Raw genomic sequence first — 23624 nt, 5'->3', positions numbered from 1 at the left:
ACTTCATCTATGATTCAGTGAAATCCCAATCAAAATCTCAGCAAATATTAACAAACTAATTCTGAAATTTATATGGAGAAGCAAAAGACCAAAAATAGCCAATACAATACTGAACAACAAAGCTGGAGGACTGATCCTACCTGACTTCAAGACTTACTATAAAGCTAGAGTATTCAAGACAGTGTGGTTTTGGTGAAAGAAAAAATAGATCAGTGGAATAGAAGAGAGAGCCCAGAAACAGACGCATATAAATATAGTCAATTTATCTTTGAGAAAGGAGCAAAGGCAAACAATGGATAAAAAGTTTTTTCAAACAATGGTACTGGGACAACTGGACAGGCACACACACAAAACCAAATCTAGACATAGACCTTACACCTTAAATAAGTTAACCCAAAATGGATCATAGACCTGAGTGTAAAATACAAACTATAAAACTCCTAGAAAATAACCAACGAGAAAACCTAGATGACCTTGGCCTTGGTGATGACTTTTTAGATATAACATTAAGACACAGTCAATAGGGGCGCCTGGGTGGCTCAGTGGGTTAAAGCCTCTGCCTTTTGCTCAGGTCATGATCCCAGGGTCCTGGGATTGAGCCCCGCATTGAGCTCTTTGCTCAGCAGGGAGCCTGCTTCCTCCCCTCTCTCTGCCTGCCTCTCTGCCTACTTGTAATCTTTGTCTGTCAAATAAAATAAATAATATCTTAAAAAAAAAAGACACAGTCAATAAAAGAAATGGCTGATAAGCTGGAATTTAAGATTATAAATGTCTGTCTATGACAATATTGAAAGAATGCAAAGACAAGCCGCAGACTGGGAGAAAACAATTTCAAAAGACACATCTAATAAAGGATTATTATCCAAAATATACAAAGAACTCTTAAATAAGAAAACAATCAATCTGATTTTAAAAATGGACCAAACACCTTAACAAGATACCTCACCAAAAAAGTACAGATGGCAAATTAGCATACGAAAAGATATTCCACATCATATGTCATCAGAGAAATGCAAATTAAAACAATGAGCTACCACTATACAGCTAGTAAAATAGCCAAAATCTAACACAACCACCACCAAATGCTGGAAGTCTAAGGAGCAAAAAGGAACTCTTATTCATTGCCGGTGGGGATGCAAAATGGTACAGCCACTTTGGAAGACAGCTTGGAAATGTCTTAAAAAACTAAGCATACTCTTACCAGACCCCACTCCTTGGTTTTTACACAAAGAAGTTTAAAACTCATGTCCACACAAAAACCTGCACATGGATGATTGTATCAGATTTACTCCTAATTGTCAAAACTTGGAAGTAACTGAGATCTCCCTCCATAGGTGAATGGGTAAATAAACGGTGGTACATCCAGACAAAGGAGTGCTAAAATTTTAGTGCTAAAAAAGAGATGAGCTATCAAGCCATAAAAAGACATAGAGGAAACTTAAATGCATATTACTAAGAGAAAGAAGTCAATATGAAAAGGCTATATATCGCACTGCCCAACTATATATGTATATATCCCAACATATAAATATGACATTCTGGAAAAGGAAAAACTATGGAGATAGTAAAAAGATCAGTGATTGCCAGGAGTGAGGCAGGACAGAGGATCAAACACGTGGAACACAAGATTTTTAGGAAAGTGAAACTACTCTGTGTAATACTATAGTGATGGATATATGCCATCATAAATTTGCCCAAACTACAGAATATACACCAAAAGTAAACTGTAACTATGGTCTTTGGGTGACAATGATGTATCCACAGAGGTTCACTGGTTGTAACAAATGTACAGATCTGATGGGAGATGCTGATAATGGGGAAGGCCATGCATGTGTGCAGGCAGGTAGTATATGAGAAATCTCTGTACCTTTCTTCAACATTTCTGTGAACGTAAAACTGCTCTACAGTCTATTAGAAAATCCACACCAGTCACAGTACTTATAAGCCTCAATAAAGTGCTTTTCTCAATACCAGTACAGTGGAAAAATCATCTCAAATATAGTAAGGGAAAAATGATCACAAAATAAAACAAAAAAAACTATCTGCAGAAATCCAAAAGGCACTTATCCCAGCCATTTCTTTTTCTAATTCAGAGAACAAAATATTATTTTCGTCTCTGCAAATCTATATGTCCAAACTCTTCCTCCAACAGATTATTGTTGTCATCCCTCCTCCTTAACAGTAGGTTTTCAAAACTAGCTCCACTTTGACAGGTAGGCAATTTGCTTCACCCTGACCTTGTGTTCAGGCGGCTGAAGACAAACACTTTACCCCAGAAGTCATACTACAGACTTTATGTAACAGACATGCACCATCATGCAGCCCAATCATTCTCCTCTGGAAGAATGACCAAAATGGTTTTTAAGACCTGTCAATGGAATGTTTAACACGAAGTGCCTTAAAGATGTTTCATGTTGACGCTTTGCATCATAGGAGACACTTTCATCAATTAGTCAAAAAAGGAATCTCTTGGTTTTAAACACACAAAAAAACACAGGGCTTAAACCTAACAATGTGAAATACAGATTGGGCATTCAAAATTAGAGATTAAAAACACATTAAAAAATTTAAATATCAATTATCTAGTTATCCATTATTACTGCTCTTTTCTTTAGCAAACACATTTAAGTTGAATAAAAGAACTACTTTCTCTGTAACAAAGTATAATAACCAACAAACATCAACATACTGTGTCATAATAAAACTGAAAATCAAGAAAGGAATGAATTACATTCTCTGTATTTAATTCTTCCCTTGTTGGAAAGCACCATTTAGGTGAGCAAGATTCCTGGGTGGAGCTACCAAGAACAGCAGCAATGGCAATGATAATGGCAGTGGGGAAAATGGGGGGCTGGCCCAAGTGCCTTCCTTGCCCTCTATCTACACTGGAGACATGAAGAGATTCTTTTGAGTGCAAACATGAATCAGGACAGAGTAGTAGTTCAAGGGGAAGTCCTTACGTGACAGTCCTTCCCCACAGAAAGATGGGGAGATTATATATCTAATGAAGAAATGTACAGCAGCAAAGACCATAGGTCTCAGTCAGAAGTTAGAAAAGTTGATGCTCTGAAGGAAAGTACAGCCTATATGTCTGACTGGTCCATAAGGTCTGAAACCAATCCCCCAGGGCATTCCACTTCAGTTTTCATTCTGTTTCTCTGAGCATGAGGAAAAGCGAAACCAGGAAGAAAGGGGCTTTTTTTCCCCTGCAGACTCTCTTCATTCTATATCTCCTCCTTTCTTATGCTTGGCTTTGGGCCTAGGCATCTATATTGAAAATGACTGAGCATACCCTCTGCCAGTACCTACTGAGGGAAAGAAAAGCCCCTTAAAAAGTATGAGATATGTGAAGTGGTGTATTATTACAGAAGTTTACTTGAACTTGAGACCACTGTAAGCATGACCCAACTTACCACCCTATTTTTACATATCCAAGTTTCAGGAACTCTCAAATCCAGTACTTTATTCAAGCTCTCTTGAGGCATTTTACTAACCTCATTCTCTCTTTGGCCTGTAAGACACTTCAGAATTTCCTAGCAGTTGACTGTTGGGTAGGAACTTGCAAGGGCTTCTTTTCCCACAAACGCCACCAACAGTTATAATGTTGGCAACAATGCTATTGTCTCCTTTTAGTGCCACCAGACTTAGAACTGCATCATTCATGGTAGAAATTTTACTTTTGCAATATAACTACCACTTCTTCCTTAAAGAGAAATCAGGGGCACCTGGGAGGCTCAGTGGGTAAGGCGTCCAATTCTTGAGTTTGGCTCAGATCATGATCTAGGGTCATAGGATCCAGCTCTGAGCAGGGCTCTGAGCTAAGCACAGAGTCTGCTTGAGATTCTCTCCCTTTCCCACTGCCCCTCCCCCTGCTCATGCTCTCTAACTCCCCCTTTCTCAAATAAATAAATCTTACAAAAAATAAAAACAAAAACAAAAAAAACCCACAACAAACTAAGGGATGCCTGGGTGGCTCATTCAGCTAAGCTTCTGACTCTTGATTTCAATTCAGGTCATGATCTCAGATCGGGAGGCTGAGCCCCACTCCATGCCCAGCATGGAGCCTGCTTGGGATTCTCTCTCTCCCTTTCCTTTTGCCCCTCCCCTGCTCTCCCTGTCTCATAAAAAAATATAAATAAATAATTTAAATAAATAAATAATTTTAGAGAATGGAATCAGGTTAGCAAATGATACAAAAGCTTTGTTATTTTGTTTTATTCTTCAAAACAAAGAAAAGCTTCCCTAGGTTTGAATTTATACTTATTTAAAAAAGAAAAGAGAGGAACCTAGCTGGCTCAGTCAGTAGAGCATAGGACTCTTTTTTTAAAAAAGATTTTATTGATTATATATAGAGAGAGATCACAAACAGGAGAAAGGGTAGAGGGAGAAGCAGACTCTGCACTGGGAATGGGAGGGGTAGTAGCAGGGAGCCTAACCCAGGGCATGATCATGACCTGTGCCAAAGGTAGGCCCTTAACTGACCGAGCCACACAGGTGCCCCAAGCATACAACTCTTGATGTTGGGGTCATGAGTTCAAGCCCCACACTGAGCCTAGAGCCTACTTTAAAATCAAAAACAAAAACACAAGACACACACACACACACATACACACACACACACACACACACACACACACACACACACACAAATATCCAGGCAATAAAAAACTATTATAAACCAATAACTAAGAAGAAATTAAGAAATAACAATAAAAATGAAAAGATACAACTTCATATCCTGTAAAGTTTAAAAGAGGTTTTGTTGTTGTTGTTATTATTTTTCAAGGCAGACTGGGGGCATCTGGATGGCTCAGTTGGTTAAGCCTCTGCCTTCAGCTCAGGTCATGATCCCAGGGTCCTGGGATTGATCCCCGCATCAGGCTCCCTGCTCAGCAGAGAGCCCACTTCTCTCTCTGCCTGCTGCTCCCCCTGCTGTGTACTCTCTCTCTCAAATAAAATAAATAAATAAATAAAAGAAAGGAGGGAGGGAGAAGAAAAGGAAGGGAGGATGGAGGGAAGGAAGGAAGGAAAGGCTGGAAGAAAGAAAGACTGTCACATACAGTGCCTCATTTGGATGTGTCCGGAGTCTTGGAAGTTTGACTAGCCTACATTCTTCTATAAATGGACCCTGAGAACCTGTTTTGAGATTTTAGCAGGGGAGCAAAGTTACTCCTCTACACTTCACAGAAGAATGTTCCTCCTCTATTGGGGAAGATTGTCCTCTTCCACCAAGCGAACAGCCTCAGGAGGGACACACACAGAGTGGTGAGAGAGGAAGGGATACCCACCGGGCAGCCAGATCAGTCAAATCAAACCTAGAGATAAGTGGGGTGACAGCTGTCACAGACAGATTACCCTCACATTCAAAAGAGAGGATATTTTTGAGACATTTAGAAATTTGAATGCTAACAGCATATTTGAGGATATGAAGAAATCATTTTTAATTTTGTTGATGTGGTAACGACAGTTCGATTAAAAATAAAGAAAACCGGTATGCCTGGGTAACTCAGTCAGTTAAGTGTCTGCCTTCAGGTCAGGTCACGATCCCAGGGTCCTGGGATGAAGTCCAACATGGGACTCCTTCTCAATGGGGTGCCTGCTTCTCCCTCTGCCTGCGCTCCCCCTGCTTGTGCTCTCTCTCTCTGACAAATAAATAAAATCTTTTAAAAAATGCTTAAATATAAAAATAAAGAAAACCTTTATTTTTTAAAGATACATACTGAAAAAAATTTTTTTAAACTTTTAAGTAGGCTTCATGTCCAGTTTGGAGGCTGATGCAGGGCCTAAACACACAACCCCAAGATCAACACCCAAGCCCAATTCAAGTCAGACATTCAACCAACTGAGCCACCGAGGCGCCCCTGAAAAATTTTTAAAATTCCAGTATATTTAACATATAGTGTTATATTAGTTTAAGATGTACAATATAGCGATTTAATTTTATATAGTACTCAGTACTCATAAGTGTACTCTTAATCCTCTTCCCCTTTTTAACGCCCCTCCCCCCCATACTGAAATTTTTTAAAAGACTTTATTTATTTGTGAGAGAGCAAGAGAGAGAGTGTGAGCTAGCATGAGCAGGGGGAGGGGCAGAAGGAGAAGCAGGCTCCCTGGTGAGCAAGAACCCAATGTGGGACTTGATCTCAGGACCCTGGGATCATGACCTGAGCCAAAGGCAGACACCCAGACTACTGAGCCACCCCGATGCCCCCATACTAAAATTTTTATAGATAAAATCAAATAATGACTGGATTTTGTTTCAAAATAATATTAAGAAGGGACACGACTAGGGTGTGAATAAAGCATAAGTGGTAATGAGTTAGTGATTATTAGGGCTAAGTGATGTTAGTCATTATGCTATCTTATCTATATTTGTGTATGTTTAAAATTCTCCAAAATAAAATGCTTAAAAATGGATGCCTGGTTAAGCAACTGCCTTTGGGTCAGGTCATGATCCTGGAGTCCCGGGATCGAGTCCCATATTGGGCACCCTACTCAGCAGGGAGTCTGCTTCTCCCTCTGACCTTTCCCCTCTCACACTCTTCTCCTCATTCTCTCTCTCAAATAAATAAATAAAATCTTTTTAAAAAAATGTTTAAAAGGGGGCGCGTGGGTGGCTCAGTGGGTTAAAGCCTCTGACTTCGGCTCAGGTCATGATCCCGGGGATTGAGCCCTACATCGGGCTCTCTGCTCCGCAGGGAGCCTGCTTCTTCCCCCACCCCGGCTGTCTGCCTGCCTCTCTGCCTACTTGTGATCTCTCTCTCTCTCCGTCAAATAAATAAAATCTTAAAAAAATAAACAAACAAATAAATAAATAAATAAAAATGTTTAAAAGTAAGTAGTAGGAGAGAATTAAGATACCAAAATCCATTGCACTCTCCTCCAAAAGAGTAAAAATAAAAGGGTATCATGAGTATCTCTTATACCAACAACTCCGAAAATTCAGGGATAATATCCAGGAAAATTATCAAAAGTTGACAAGGAAAGGGTGACTGGGTGGATCAGTTAGTTAAGTGCCCAACTCTTGATTTCAGCTCAGGTCTCAAACCTTGGGTGGTGAGCTGAAGCCCCATGTTGGGCCCCACACTGGGCATGAAGCCTTCTTAAAAAAATAATAGGGGCGCCTGGGTGGCTCAGTGGGTTAAAGCCTCTGCCTTCGGCTCAGGTCATGATCTTAGGTTCCCACATCAGGCTCTCTGCTCAGCAAGAAGCCTGCTTTCCCCTCTCTCTGCCTGCCTCTCTGCCTACTTGTGATCTCTGTCTGTCAAGTAAATAAATAAAAAATCTTTAAAAAAATCCTTTAAAATAATAATAATAAAGTTGACAGGAAAATCAGAAAACTTCCCTCAGAGAAAATGCCAGGTTATTTTACATGCATGTTATAGAAAGCAAAACACACTAATTTAAACTTCATATAAATTATTCCAGAGTATAAAAAAAGGAAACACTCTTCACACTCTGGATTCTTTTATGAAGCCAGCATACCCTTAAAATTGAAGCCAAACAAGAAAAATTACAGGCCAACCTCACTCACTGATACAACTAAATGATACAACTAAATGCTCTAATTAAGGAAATTCATTTTAACATTAGGAAAAAGACAAGGATGCCTTCTAATGGATGCCTTCTATTAATATTGTACCGGAAGATCCTGATTAGTGAATAAATGTGTTGAAAAGGTAGTTACTGAGGAAAAATTTTACATTATTCATAGACAGTATGATTTTCTATGTAGAAAACCCAAAGCAGGGGCACCTGGATGGCTCAGTCGGTTGAGCAACCAACTCCTGGTTTCATCTCAGGTCATAATCTCATGAGTTAGTGATTATTAGGGCTAAGTGATGTTAGTCATTATGCTATCTTATCTATATTTGTGTATGTTTAAAATTCTCACTACCCCCTGAGTGCTGTCAGGCTCAGCACTCAGGGGGTAGTCTGGAATATTATCTCCCTCTGCTCCTCCCCTCACTCATATGTGTGCGCATTTTTCTCTCTCTAATACATAAGAAAAAAAAAATCTTTAAAGATGGGGGGCACTTGGGTGGCTCAGTCAGTTAAGCATCCAACTCTTGGTTTTGGCTCAAGTCATGATTGTAAGATCAACCCCCAACCAGGCCCTCGTTGGTGCGGAGTCTGCTTGAGAGTCTCTGTCTCTGAGGCCCACCTTCTTTCAGGATCACGTTCTTTCTCTCTCTCTCAAATAAATAAATTAGTAAACCTTTTTTTTTTTAAAGATTTAATTTATTCACTTAACAGAGATCACAAGTAGAGATCTTTAAATCTTTAAAGGCAAGCAGAGAGAGAGAGAGGAGGAAGCAGGCTCCCCTCTGAGCGGAGAGTCCAATGTGGGGCTCGATCCTAGGACCCTGAGATCATGACCTGAGCCGAAGGCAGAGGTTTAACCCACTGAGCCACCCAGGCACCCCAGTAAATAAAATTTAAAAAATAATAATTTAAAAAACAGAGATAAATAACCAGACAATAAGAGGGTTTAACAAATTTGCTGGATATGAAATCAATATGGAGAAGTCAATTTGATGAGGGTACCATAGTTGTGTAAGATGTTAACACCAGGCAAAACTGGGTGAACAGTATGTAGGAACACTTTATGACATTTTTATAAATCTAAACTTATTAAAAATAATTTTAATAAATGATTAAAAAAATTAAGAAGTCTGATAATATTAAGTACTGGAGAAGATGAAGAGCAACAAAAATTTTTACATACTGCTGAAAGAGTATAAGTCAGAAAAAACCACTTTGGAAAATACTTTGGCATTATCTTGGACCCAGAAATTCTACTCCCAAGTATATAACCAGAGAAACTTATACATATCTGTATAAAACTGTTCATAACACCAATGTTTGTAATAGCAAAAAGCTGAAAATGTCTACTGATAAGATTATAGAGAAATAAATTGTTATTTATCGATATAACAGAATATCAAACACCAACCATACATTAAACCAGATCACTGGATGATTTAGAGGGTAAAAATGGGTTTGGAAAGATGGGGAAAATCTGAGATATTATAATCACTTGTGGCCCTTCAAAAGGCAACAGTACATAAACAGACTTCTATCTGTAGTATCAAAATTTCATGGGGGAGGAAGGAAATAATTAGGATAAAAATGTCTAAAAAGGATCCTAAAAAATAAATAAATAAAAGGGATCCTTAGGGAACTGATAATTTTTTTAAAAACTGAGAAACAATGACTAAGGACAGTCTCAAGAATACAACACTGAGTGTAAGAAAGCAAGTTTAGAAAAATACATACAATATATTATTTACATAAAGTTCAAAACATACAAAATAATATACTTGTCTAGAGATACATATGTATATATGATTAACTATGATTTAAAAAAATTCAGAATAGGAGTTATCCTTGTGAAGTAGAAAAGAGCATGCTGGAATCTAGGAGGGGCATATAAAAAATTCAAAAGGTATTGTATGTGTTCTTTTCTTCAACTGGGATGGCAAATACATAGGCACTCATTTTATTATTCCTCATCCCTTATTATTTAAATATTATTTGTTAGTTTAAAATGTTTCATAATTATAAGTACTTAAAAAACTATTTAAAACATCACCTATCAATTTACTATAAGTAACATCTTAATAGCGAAACCATATGAATAGTTTGTCACTGATCATCACGCAATGTTAAATATTAAATTATAATATTCACATTAAACCTATGTTACTAAAAACAACCACAATGAGAAGCCTGACCTTTTTTTTAAAGATTTAAAAAAAAAACATGTAACAGCTCATACCCAGCCACCTTGCTGAATGATGTACTCTGCTGCACAGTCCTCCAGATATGTCACACCAAACTGTAGCAATGCACTCAGAGGCTCTTGACCACGTCTTGTCAACTCCAAAAGCATTTGTTGTAGCAAAATCAGAGGCACCAAAATCTTCAATACAAAGATGACAGAGTAAAAAACAAACTGAAATTCTTATAATTCATTTTTTATGTTCAACTACTAGAAAATTATGACTCAGATGCATCATTATGGAATCTCATTTTTACTATAATAAAGAAATAAAACACTGACCCCTTACTAGAATGTCTGTGAATGATGCCTGTAGATTTTATACCAGGGGGTGGTAGAAATAATTATTTTATGAAAATAATCAGGCTCATTTGTATGTGTGTATATGAAATATGCAGAGAAGATTCACTGAAGTATTATTTATAATAGCAAAAGTCTACAAACAACCCACCAGGGACTGGTTAAATAAATGTTGGCAAAATATCATGTAGTTGTTAAAAAGAAGTAGACTGTTCAATGCCCAATCACCAAGACTTATTTTCAGTGAGAAAAGTGACAGGACAGTGTATATAATAATGGCACAATTGTGCTTCAAATACACATACACACATACATATACATATATAAATATTTGTATAATCCCTATACTATCTCTGGAAAAACATACAAGAAACTGGTAATAGTGGTAGCCTAAGAAGAGAATGAAGTAATGGTGATAGGGTGGGGAAAACAGTTTTCAATGTATACATTTCTGTACTTACTGTATTTTGTACCCTATGTTTTTTAAATTTTTTTAATTAATTATTTTTATTAACATATATTACTTGCCCCAGGGGTACAGGTCTGTGAATCATCAGGCTTGCACATTTCACAGCACTCACCATAGCAGAAACCCTCCTCAATGTCCATAACCCAACCACCCTACCATGTGCTTTTATTATCTATTTGAAAATAACAACTTTCAAAATTATCAGCTATCTTATAAAATTTATCAAAAACCTAAATGGGGGGAGCACCTGGCTGGCTCAGTTGTTAAGTTTCTGACTTCCTCTCAGGTCATGATCTCAGGTCCTCTGATGGAGCTCCTCTTGGGCTCCCTGCAGGGGGCCTGCTTGTCCCTCTCCCTCTCCCTCTGTTCCTCCCCTGCTTGTGCTCTTTCTCTCAAATAAATAAATAAAATCTAAAAACAAAACAAAACAAAAACCCTAGTGAGGTATTATTATCATTCCTAATAATCTTGTGGCTTAATATTTAAAAACTGTCAAAATTTATGATAGGCATATGAGAGTCCCTTGCCTTCCAAAAACAAATGCACATTGGAAAGAGCTAAGCATTTTCAATTAACCATCTGCATGCAATCTCTTTAGTCTAAAACATCAAGAGGGCTCCACATGCCTGGAAAAGGAATGCAAAAGGAAATGAATGGTTACTGAATTGCCAAGGTAATAACAAAGGGATTATAAAATATTTCTGCAAAAGAGGACATACAGAAAAGACAATGGAGAGTCTTACTAATATTCTTTGGCTTTTAAAGCAGTCCTGAGGGAATCTACATCAAAGTCTGAAAGAATGCAACAATCACATCTTCCTTTTTTGATATTGTAAAAGAACTCCAGCCCCAAATTTATTTAAAACCCCCTTCCTAACACTAATGGAAGGGTCTAGGGCTATAAAGAAGAATTAGGTTTTCTTCTCAATTAGAAAACCTGTCATACTATTAAAAACAAAACAAAACAAAACCCCACCCCCAAAACCTATTGTTCATCTAGCTCCAATACTGAGTCTTAGCAGGAACAGTCAGGTACAGCTTGTTGATCAGTCCTGCTGACTCAGATCATAGTAACTTCAAAGGCCTGAAACATTCTGTACTTCAAAACATCCTAATTTTCTATAATAATGTACTAATATGCAATATTTTAAAATTATTCATGTTTAAGGTCTTAGGGAAAGGAGTTGCAAACACTTTACACTTGCTATATAAAATAATACTTATTTTTATTTGTTCCAAATTTATCTTTCATGTATCAAAAAAGTAGATGCCCTAGTTTTACTATATAATCAGCTAGAGATAAATCTGTAATCCTCTTTCACTACTGTCTTGAGTCCTTAATCATATTCCCTCTCATTTACTCTACTCTTTAGGCTGAAATTTACTAATCTTTTAGTCTGTTCTTCATCTGGCAATTCCTTCACTGCTTTGATCATTGAGATTACCCCTTCCCAGATCTCCATCCCAATTTTTTCTTTCTTGAAATGCAGTAACCAGAGTACAGAAACTTCATTGTACAAGACTAACAAATTCTAACTGTAATATTCTTGATGATATGTGCTCTCTTTTACCTACTTGCCATCCTATCTTCAGGGACCTAGATGATGATTTCCAGGCTCACTATCTTTTAAGTATAATTTAGACTGTCTTAATATAGTTTAAAAAAAAAAAAACCACTTGCCCTCTGATTTTTGTGATCACACAAAAAACCCCATAAGTTATTTCTACAACTGAGTCCATCAACTTAGTAGTGTACTACCCACAAGAAACTATCACCTTATACCTGATATTTTTTTTTGCACTCCCCCTCCCACAGTACTAAAAAAAAAAACCCCAAAAAACAAAAAATCCGGATCCCCAAGAAGGTTCCACTATTCATATCTCTAAGGCTAAGAAGGAATCAAATCTTACTATTTGGATTCCTGTAAGTCATTTCCTTACTGGATAATAGTAATCTCCACAACACATATAAATTATTTTTCTCTCCAATAACTTCCAAAAAGGAATGCTAAGGTAATTTTGGCCATCAAAAAGGAATACCATTCACTGTCTCACCACAGGTACCATGCTAACAATATTATCTTATAATTAAAGAAAGTATAGCTTATTGGGTACAGAAATGAGGTATATTAATTTATAGCTCCAAGGGTCTCTTCCAATAGGTATTTATAATGATAAAAAACATATTTTGACCCATCAATTTACTATTTAGCAACAAATTTATAACTTAACAACTCTAGTAAATATCATATCCCACAAATTTTACCTGTATTGATTGATTAGGTTTGAATGTTTGACTTATCTGCTTCAAAACAAAATTTAAGTGACAACCAGGCATTATGTAACACCCAGTGTGATGCAAGAGGAAATAAGAAACATCACCAATAAGTACTCTTGCCAAAAAGATTAAACCTGAGTATGATTAGGCTTCTGGATTTATCTACCAATGGAAAGGAAATATAGATACAGAGGAATATGTTATATGACATCTCAGTGATACAGTCAATAAAATCAGAAAGCAGGAAATTTTACAGAAGAAATAACTTGTAAGCAAGGAAAAAACAAGAGAGAGAGAAAGAAAGCCTACATATTAAAAGAGCTTTAGACACATATTACATGATTGCATTTATATGAAATGTCCAGAATAGGGAAATTTAAAGAGCCTGAGTAATGTCACTGGGGGCTGGGAGGGACAGGAAATGGAGAGTGATTACTAAAAATTGTGGGGTTTCTTTATGGGAAGATAAAAATGTTCTGGAATTAGACAAGGGAAATGTCTGCATAACTATGTGACTGTACTAAAAAAACACTGAAATGTATGCTTTAGGGAAGTAAATATAAATTTTATGGTATGGATTATATTTCAATTTTTTTTTTTTTTTTAAGTAAAGACGAGACTTATCAGCCAAATGCAATGCACAGACCTTGTCTGGATCATGGTTTAAACAAATCATCTTAGCAAAATACCTTTGTGAGAAAAATCTGAATACTAAACAGATTATGCGATGACAGAATTACTGTTAACATTCTGAGGTATAATAGTGGTATTATCGGGGCGCCTGGGTGGCTCAGTGGGTTAAAGCCTCTGCCTTCAGCTCAGGTCATGATCCCAGGGTCCTGGGATCGAGCCCCGCATCAGGCTCTCTGCTCAGCGGGGAGCCTGCTTCCCTTCCTCTCTCTGCCTGCTTCTCTGCCTACTTGTGATCTCTGTCCATCGAATAAATAAATAAAACCTTAAAAAAAATTAAAAAAAAAAAAAGATAACACTATCCAGAGGCTATTAAACTTAAAAAAAAAAAAAAATAGTGGTATTATCAGTTGGTTAAAAAGGATACTTCAAAAAAAAGGGCTTATATCATCCTTAGAAATACACACTAATCCATTTATGAATCAAATGATGTCTAGGGCCTACTTCTAAATAATCTGGGGGACAGCGGGAAACAGATGAAAGAAGACTAAGCCAAATATTGATCATTACTGAAGCTGAATGACAAGATACATGAGATTTGCTATGCTATCTGCTGTGCTTTTATGTATGCTTGAAATTTCAATAAAGATTTTAAAATATTAGTGATTTAGTATGTCACTAAAAATTAACCAAGGCAAATAATTCATTTATTTTTGCTATTATTTTTCTAAAGTTTATTTGTTACACTATGAACAGCATGTATTAACACTACAGCTGGCTCTCTTTTTATAGTTACAATGTTTATTATTATTATTTTGTAAAGATTTTATTTATTATTTATTTGTGAGAGAGAGAGAGAGAGAGAGAGGGAACACAAGCAGGCAGAGGCAGAGAGAGAAGCAGGCTCCCTGCTGAGCAAGGAGCCTGATGCGGGACTCGATCCCAAGACCCCAGGATCATGACCTGAGCCGAAGGCAGCAGCTTAACCGACTGAGCCACCCAGGTGTCCCTACTTTATTATTATTTTTAAAAAGATTTTATTTTAGGTAGTCTCTACCCAACATGGGGCCCGAACCCACAACCCTGAGAACAAGTCACAGGTTCTACTGCCTGAGCCAGCCAGGCACCCCTACAGTGTTTATTTTAACAAAAAGGATATAAAGAAGGTGAGAAAAAGAAGACAGTAAGATGTAAGCGTGGTGTGTCTCTGCACACCATTTACAGTACCAGGACACCATCAAAATAATTGTTTCTATCAGGGTCAAAAAAAGACAGTGATCATTAATGTGTCATGAGCAGTCATGGAACTTTGCAGATAATGTAGTTATAGTCAGCAGTCCAACGGCACGCACAGTGCCTTCTATTCGTGTATTTAAGCATAATTATATTTCTGGTAGGGTCTACATCCCCAAGAAAAGGCAAAGTTGAGCATTTCATGGCTTCTTCTCTTTGATCATTATTTTCTACTTTTCTTCTCAGGAGAGAGTTACATAGGAAAAGAAAATACCCATGTGGGGGTGGGGGAAGAAGGAAAAGACCCTATAATTTAGAGATAATTACTATGTATTTGTAATATGTATTTGAAATATGTTTTGGCACATATTTCAATTATTTTTCTAGGCATATACATACCTACATTTATACATGGCCTTTTTTTTTTTAAACTTCTTTTTTTAAAGGATCATACTATTAATACAGGATTGTGACCAGATTTTTCCCCCACTTCTTTTGATATGATGGAGTATTCTATCAAGATGCTTTCAGAATCCCTATACAAATAAACAGATACTCAGTTTATCCCTAACACGGCATGCTCTGTGGACATTTTTCTTCCTCTTCTTTCTGATGTGTGTTTCATTTAAGCCTCATTTACCGACCAGACAGCCATATTATTTTCAGCCCTAGAGGACTCAGTAGGAAAGTAATACTGGATTCAACAGAGCAAGTAATACTCTAACTGGCAGGCCTCATTTATATGAGGAATTTATTTAAGCCACAGCCTTGGCCTTTGGTTCAGTTGAGGGACTAAAATGAAGCAGACAATGGAAAAATCAGATAGGTGAAGAGAGATAGTGAAGTCTGGGGTTTACTCGGATTTTTTTTTAGGACAACCCTAGGATGGAGGGGAGGAGAACATACAAGAGTTGATTATTAACAGTCACTGGACAAAGTGAAAGGAAGAAAACATAAAATATGGGAAGAAGGCGAGCAATATTAGGTACTTAAACATGTGTTGTTTGACATACTAAGAAATATATCATAACCACGCTCATTTTTATTTATTAAATAAATAAGTGTATTTTAAATACTAAGGACTTTTTTTAATTCCAAAAAAAGGAAATTAAACAAACTTTTAAAATAAGTTATTTGCAGCTAAATAACCTAGTAAAACCCCGTAACAGTGACTATTTTGGAACAAATTCTCAGACCTTAAATCTAACTTAATAGCCACTATTTACTGAATGTTTATTATGATGCCAGGCAATGTGCTAAATAAGCATTTAACCTACATTATATCATTTAAATCTAGTAAAATTTTTGAGGTTAGTATTAGATCCATTTCATATATGTGAGAATGAAGATTTAGAAGGGCACCTGGCTGGCTCAGTTGGAAGAGTGTGCTACTTCTGATCTCGGGATCATGAGTTAGAGCCCCATGTTGGGTGTAGAGATTACTTAAACAAAACTTAAAAAAGAAAAAAAAAGAAAAGAAAAGAAAATTTAGATTTGGAGAGCTTAATAAACTGTCCAAAGATATGCATCTAGTCTGTAGCAAAGCTGATACTTGAAACAAGTCCAATTACAAAACCTATGATGCTAATTATTATCCTATAATGCTTCCAAGGCCTGTATTATAAAGTGACTAAAAACAATATACATCACTTAGGTACGTAAATCACATGGTCTGGCTCACACTATTAACAGTTCTGAATAGAGGGCAGGGGGTGGAGGGATGGTTTAAATAGGTGACGCGGATTAGGAAGTACACTTGTGATGAGTACTGAGTGATGTGTGAAATTGTTGGATAAAATGAAAACTTTAAAAAAAATCAATTCAGAGTAGAGGTGGCTATTTATAAAAATGATTCTACTGAATTTTTCTCATTTCTAGCACAAGATCGCTAAGGGCCACACTTCTTCCTCATATTGAGGGGAGCCCCACTATACTGCATTTCCTTAGACTTTCTGCCTTTTCAAGGTGATAAATGGATAACACAGTCCGAGATCATGGCTAAGCGGTATGGTACAGTAGAAAAAAACACTAAAGCTGGAATCAGAAGATCTGAGATCTCAGCTCTAGTGTTGGTTCCAATATTTCTTAGTCAAAGGGTCCTGGAGAAATCACTTAACTTTTTTTTCTCTGATTATTCACCTGATATAACTAAATATATAACAAAACAAAAGCTAATAAAATCCATTCTGTCTTCTGAAAAGGATGGTTGTAATGATCCAATGAGATGTGACATTCAGATACCTTGTAAACTATAAAACACAAATGGTATTAATCATTTAAAAGAACTAGAAGAACAAAAAAAAGGGGAGGGACAAGAAGAAGCAGTCTTGCAAATGAAGCTCTTATTCTTTTTCACCCCAAGACATACACACAGGGTAACAAAAAACCATCTGGAGATAAGTGTCATGTCTGATATGGAGAAGTGAAGAAATGATAGAAAATTCAAGAATAGATAGGAAGGAAGAATAGCATACTATGGGACACATATTTTGGGGCCAACCAGAGCCTCACAGTGTTAATCAAAAAAACGCTTTACTCAAAAACACCCATTAACACAATTGGATTTATGCATTAAATAATGAGCTCTAACAGTTTTCTCTTATATGATTTTAACAATTTCTCCTACACTTTAATCAACACACTAAAATCTTGTAAGAGAAAAGATAATTTGGTTAATACCTTATTCCAGCCGCTGGCATGTACTGTGGTCTCCAGTGTACATTCCCGATATGCCTGATATGTCACTGGCCTGTAGAGATTTTTTTTTAAAAGTCTGGGTCACAAAGAAGGAAAATTCTAGATTTCCAGATGAATAAATATACAGTCACTATTCTGTGTTGAATTTTCTCTAAAGTACCAAAAAATATTCAGTATACTGTTTTGTCTGAGACATGGCTTTTAGCATTTGGTATGCATTTACTTTAAGCATTCCCTATTGGCGGAGGCATGCTATCAGCTTGGGAAAACAGCTAATAACATAACAAGATAAATAATAACACTTTAAAAATAATTGTTTGAAACTTCTCCAAGAGGATTTCCATGTTGCAGATAAGCACACATTTGGGTTATTAAAGTAAGATAAAACAGTAACAAAAATGATCTCATTAGTGAAAGTACAATTTTAACTTTTTAAAAGGCAAAAAACCTCAAACACCTCAAAATTAAGCATGTCACTGAAAGACTTCTCAAACTGAGGATATAAGGAGTTACACTAAACAAGGCCAGTAAACAGAGCTCTATTTTTAACTTGGCGTCTTATGACATGAAATCCTGGAGAGCAGAGATAAGCCTTTCTGATTATTTCCACGTTAAGTTCTAGTCATACCAGAACTGAAATCACAGTGATGACAACACTCAGTAATTTACTGATGGACTTTAGGTACTATGTATAAGACTTGGTTTCATTTACAAATTAACAACCACCAACAAAAAAAAATACTTTGTACCAAGTAGCATATCACATTTAATAAAATTTACCCCTCACTTCTGTTGGCAAACTAATCACATATACAAAATAAAGGAAAGAATTCTTGCTTTTATAGGATTTTAAAATCCATTCAAAGGCATGTTCTCATCTGATTCTGGTCTGTAATTTCCTCAGCCTATGAAATTTAATAATGGAAGACAGCTACCACTTATCAGTAGCCTACTGTTCAGTTTTATATTATTATATGTTTATATTTTACCTTACATACTATCATTTTATACATTAGGAAACTGAAGTTCAGGAAAGCTAAGAAACTATCCCAAATGCGCAGTTGGCAAGCAGCAATGCAGGAATTCACACCCAACTAGATCTGGGTCCAAAGGCCACACTAGTCCTATTTTAAATTAGGATTTGAAACATGTCACAATAATGTCTCAATGCCACATGCGGTTAATGGTCATCTGAAATGTGGCTAGTGATATGCTGAAAGCACAATATACACACTAGATTTCTAAGACTTAGTAAGGGAAAAAAATGTAAAATAGCTCATTGATATCTTTATATTGAATACCTGTTAAAACTAATATTTTGAATATACTGGGTAGAATAAAATAGATTAAAAATATGGTTGCTAGGACATTTTAAATTGCTTTTCATGACTTGCATTTTATCTGTTGTACAGTGCTGGTCCACATACTTCAGAAACCAGTTCTGTTGACACAGGTATCATTCTTTCACACAAGTCAATATAAAATCAATACCACATAGATGCTGAAAGGAGGTTAAGATATATGGATGACCTTTTTAGGAAGATGTTGTGTACTACCTTCCTGATATTATATTACCATTAAAGTAAGTTTAGAATTTTTTAAAAGCCTTGGGCTTAAGTAGTACATAGTTATAAAACTTGAACTTCAGATACTATATAATCTACCTACCTATATTCTCCCTGAAGTTTACTTGCGTCTATCAGTCCCTTCACTTCCTTTCCTGAACTGTTTGATGCTGCTGTGGGTCACAGTAGTCCTTATTGGTAGTCTGTCTATCAGGCTAAAGTACGTTAGCATCCTTCAGAATGAAACATGATTTGAATCATTATATGTACACACATACATGCACATAAAAGATCCAGCAGACTAAAATAAAACATTCAAAGGAAATCTAAAACATAGAAAAGCAACTAGCTGAATAATTGGTTCTATCTAATGAGCTATCTGAACAGAGCAAAGAAGAAAAAGGGGCAGAGGGAACCTTTTCACACTGCTGGTGCTTGGCTCTCCAATGAGTTCAGGACTAATTTCCCACCTGAACAAAACTGAAAGAGTAAGTGGTATTTTCCACCTTACAAATTATTCCTGTTAACCTGTATATAATACTTCTAGTTCATCATCAGTTAGATACTTCTAAGGTATTAGTACTAAAGCTTAACAACTTTCAAAAGTAGATTACTGAAAAAAAATTTATTCATAAAGAGGTCTGACTCTGACATACAACCAGAGGTACCAGTTTAAAAAATAATGTCAGGAGTGCCTGGCTGTTTCAGTCCGTGGCATGTGTGACTCTTGATTTCAAGTTTGTGAGTTTGAGCCCCACCCTGGGTGTAGAAATTACTTAAAAATAAAATCTTTAAGTTAATACATAAAAATAAAAATAAATAGTCAGTATTCAGAGTTTGGGGGGTTAAAAACACCAAGTATTCACCTAACTATATATTTTTTAATGTAATTAATTAATTTAATGTAATGTAATTTACTTTACAGTGAGAAGCTATCAATTTTTCCTGTAGATTATGAAAAGTATTTTACCTATATGATACTGTTCTTCGGAGAGCTTATAATACCCTAGTAAAGTTAAAGTTAATAGATGGGGAAATTTCGATATAGAATGAAATGGTTAGCCACAAATAGTTTTTATCAAAGTTACAGACAGTATTTTTTGTCTTCTACTTCTCAGTTATTTTACTCCCAATCCCAATAGCTTTTACAAGCTTTTTTTCGTTTTGGCAAAACAGTAGGTTTCTTTAAATCTTACATGAAACCTCAATTTAAAAAATATATGAAAATATAGCTATTCTGGTTTAAGAAGGGTTAGCAAAGGCCTAACAAACCCCACCCACTCACCCTGTCCCTCACATTCTCAGGGCCCCTGAACTAGAGAGAACACTCTTAAAGTCACCACTGCACAACCAAATTTCCTATTTAAGTTTTATTTTCTGACACCATAATCTTCTGTTCACATTTTCTTTTTAAATTTTTCTATATATAAAGTTAAGAAAGTCCAAATATTTCATTTCAGTGTCTTATACATAACTTGGATTTTTTACATTTGCTATTGGCAGAAACAAAATGAATTCTGCTTAAACTCCCAAATGCTTCCTTCTAATAAATGGCAATCTTTGGTTATGTGAAAGTAAGAAATTACCTTACTACATCAGTAATCTGGCATCTCAATTTTGACCCATTTAGTGAAGAAACAGTCTTCATCCTGTTTCAGGTGTCATTCTTCATTAGAACAATATTTTTCTAATTCGTATCAATTCTTTAATGATTCTCAACAAAGAATTAAAGGAAAAAATTTTTAAGATGTATAGCAAATGACTTGGTTCTATTTTAAAGTACTTTCACTGCAAGCGTCTTGCCTTGAGCTTTAACAGTCAAAACCATAGTTAGCAGAGAAGCTCCCACTATAAGAATGTGGCAACAGTGTCATGGACAGATGTTACAACCGCAAAGTTTAGCAACATTTGGGATACCTAAAATACTGATATGATGTTAACCCTACATTACAATGCATAAAACCCTAATCATTATATTTATGTTGGCCCCCAGACAGAATCGTAGTAAAAAGTGGTCAGGACAAGTGAAATAGCTCATATTTACACTTACAAAGCAGTGAAAGCATCTGCTGAAACCTGACAGTTCAACAAGTAAACATAAATGATCAAATCCATGTCAGAAAAGTTAAGTCGCCCCTTTGATGTAAAAGTTGTCACTCAAAACACAAACAGATGCTTCAGGAAAGCAAAGACAGAAAAAGGGAAGTGAGAAAAGAAGTAACACCGTTCACCTAAAACAAAGCCTTAACCAATCCAGTGCTGCATGAGAGATCCAGAGACTACTTTAGAGAAGCACATTCCCCTCAGCAATGGTAACTCACTGGCTGAGGAGCATTTGCAACGCCTTTTGTAGAGGCTCTTTCAGTTCCTGTAAGACCTTTTCCCCAAGATGAGCCAAGCAGTCTTCCACGGAGCTTTCTGGGTTAGCAGGGCTGAACACAGGAGAAGTATGACGGTCAAAGCCTGTGCTGGTGAATGCTGAAGACAGGGTAAAAACAAAAAACAAAAAAACAAAACAAAACCCTATTTTAATATATAATACCAAAGTTGTGCTGCAGGCATGCTTGGTTGGCTCAGTTGGAAGAGCTTGGGGTCAGGAGTTCAAGCCCCACATTGGGTGCAGAAATTACTATTAAACAAACAAACAAAACCTTAAAACCCAAAAATTTAAAATTTGAGGAAAAAAAACGTTGTGCTATAAAAACTCAAGGAACTGGGGCACCTGTGTGGCTCAGGGTTAAAGCCTCTGCCTTCAGCTCAGGTCATGGTCTCAGGTCCTAGGTTCAAGCCCTATATCGGGCTCTCTACTCAGCAGGGAGCCTGCTTTCCCCTCTCTGCCTACTGTGAGCTCTCTGTCAAATAAATAAATAAAATCTTAAAAAAAAAAAAAACAAAAACCTCTTTAAGACGTCTACTACTGGAAACAAGCTAATGGCTAAAAGCCACTTAAACGGGTCAATCATTACGCGATATTAATCATTCCAGAACACAAGGCTTAATATTTAGAGATTTTTTTTAAAGGAAAGATTTTTATGGAAATTAGTTTTACAAGAAAAAAGACTAAACTGACTGCTAAAACACAGAAGCCAAGGAGCACCTGGGTGGCTCAGTCAGTTAAATGCCCAACTCTTTTTTTTTTTTTTTAAAGATTTTATTTTTTATTTATTTGACAGAGAGAGATCACAAGTAGACAGAGAGGCAGGCAGAGAGAGAAAGGGAAGCAGGCTCCCTGCTGAGCAGAGAGCCCGATGCGGGACTCGATCCCAGGACCCTGAGATCATGACTTGAGCTGAAGGCAGCGGCTTAACCCACTGAGCCACCCAGGCGCCCCAAATGTCCAACTCTTAATTTCAGTTCAGGTCATAATCTCAGGGTTGTGAATTCCACCCCCTTACAGGCTCTAATCTCAGGGAGGAATATGCTTAAGACTCTCTCTCTCTGCCTCCCTCTGCCCCAATACCCACTTTCGTGTGCCCATGCTCTCTCCCTCTCAAATAAATTGAATCTTAAAAAAAAAAAAATACATAGGAGCACCTGGGTGGCTCAGTTGGTTGGGCATCTACCTTCAGTTCATGATCCCAGGGTCCTGGGGTTGAGCCCTAATACAGGCTCCCTGCTCAGTGGGGAGTCTGCTTCTCCCTTTCCTCTGCCCCTCCCCCCAACTTGTGCTCGCTCTCATGCACACTCTCTATCAAATAAATAAATAATTTTCTAAAAATTACACAAGCCAATTTAGTATGTTACTACATACCAGTTTCATGCAAGAATGTTAAGTGGAGGGCACCTGGGTAGTTCTGGTAGTTCAGGGTAGTTCTCTTCCTTCGGCCCAGGTCATGATCTCAGGGTCCTGGGATCGAGCCCCGCATCGGGCTCTCTGCTCAGCAGGGAGTCTGCTTCCCCCTCCTCTCTCTGCCTGCCTCTCTGCCTACTTGTGATCTCTCTCTCTGTCAAATAACTAAAATCTTAAAAAAAAAAAAAAGATAAATGGAAAGCAACTTCTAGCTCTATCATCCCACTCTTAGTATTTTGGGGGTTTTTGTTTGTTTGTTTTTTAGTATTTTAAGATTTCATTTTTACCTTTATAAATATGACTTTTTTTTTTTTAAAGATGTTATTTATTTATTTGCAGAGACAGAGGGAGAGAGAGCGAGTGAGCACAGGCAGACAGAGAGGCAGGCAGAGGTAGAGGGAGAAGCAGGCTCCCTGCCGAGCAAGGAGCCAGATGTGGAACTTGATCCCAGGACCCTGGGATCATGACCTGAGCCGAAGGCAGCTGCTTAACCAACTGAGCCACCCAGGCGTCCCAATATGACACTTTTAAAAAGATTTTTATTTATTTATTAGACAGACAGAGATCACAAATAGGCAGAGAGGCAGGCAGAGAGACGGGGGTGGGGGAGAGCAGGCTCCCTGCTGAGCAAAGAGCCCAATGCGGGGCTTGATCCCAGGACCTTGAGATCATGACCTGAGTCGAAGGCAGAGGCTTAACCCAGTGAACCACCCAGGCACCCCTATAAATATGACACTTCTTAAGCCGGATTCTAATCAGTTTATTCCACCTGATGGGATGAGTCGATTATTCTCATTATTTTTTTTTTAAAGATTTTATTTATTTATTTGACGGACAGTAGGCAGAGAGGGAGGATGAAGCAGGCTCTCTGATGAGCA

General features: G+C 37.0%; 1 protein-coding gene and 1 pseudogene across 3 annotated transcripts in view; one reads left to right on the top strand and one right to left on the bottom strand.

Annotated features, from left to right (window-relative positions):
* Positions 1-23624, bottom strand: part of BCL2L13 (BCL2 like 13) — an 85897-nt gene that overhangs the window by 25186 nt on the left and 37087 nt on the right. For 2 of the 3 annotated variants that reach the window (XM_059403937.1, XM_059403939.1), the window contains 3 exons: positions 21278-21434; positions 17374-17443; positions 9782-9925 (listed from right to left, as the gene is read on the bottom strand). In XM_059403937.1, coding sequence (XP_059259920.1) covers positions 9782-9925; positions 17374-17443; positions 21278-21434 — 371 coding nt within the window. Of the gene's footprint in view, positions 1-9781; positions 9926-17373; positions 17444-21277; positions 21435-23624 lie in introns of those variants that run through there. The other variant, XM_059403940.1, reaches the window with a different exon arrangement.
* On the top strand, positions 1750-3332 carry LOC132020201 (BCL2/adenovirus E1B 19 kDa protein-interacting protein 3-like; annotated as a pseudogene).

This window comes from Mustela nigripes, chromosome 6, assembly GCF_022355385.1.
Source record: "Mustela nigripes isolate SB6536 chromosome 6, MUSNIG.SB6536, whole genome shotgun sequence".
NCBI classification, from domain to species: domain Eukaryota; kingdom Metazoa; phylum Chordata; class Mammalia; order Carnivora; family Mustelidae; genus Mustela; species Mustela nigripes.
Note: the sequence above shows the minus strand (reverse complement) of the source record. Positions and strands in the feature narration are given on the sequence as shown.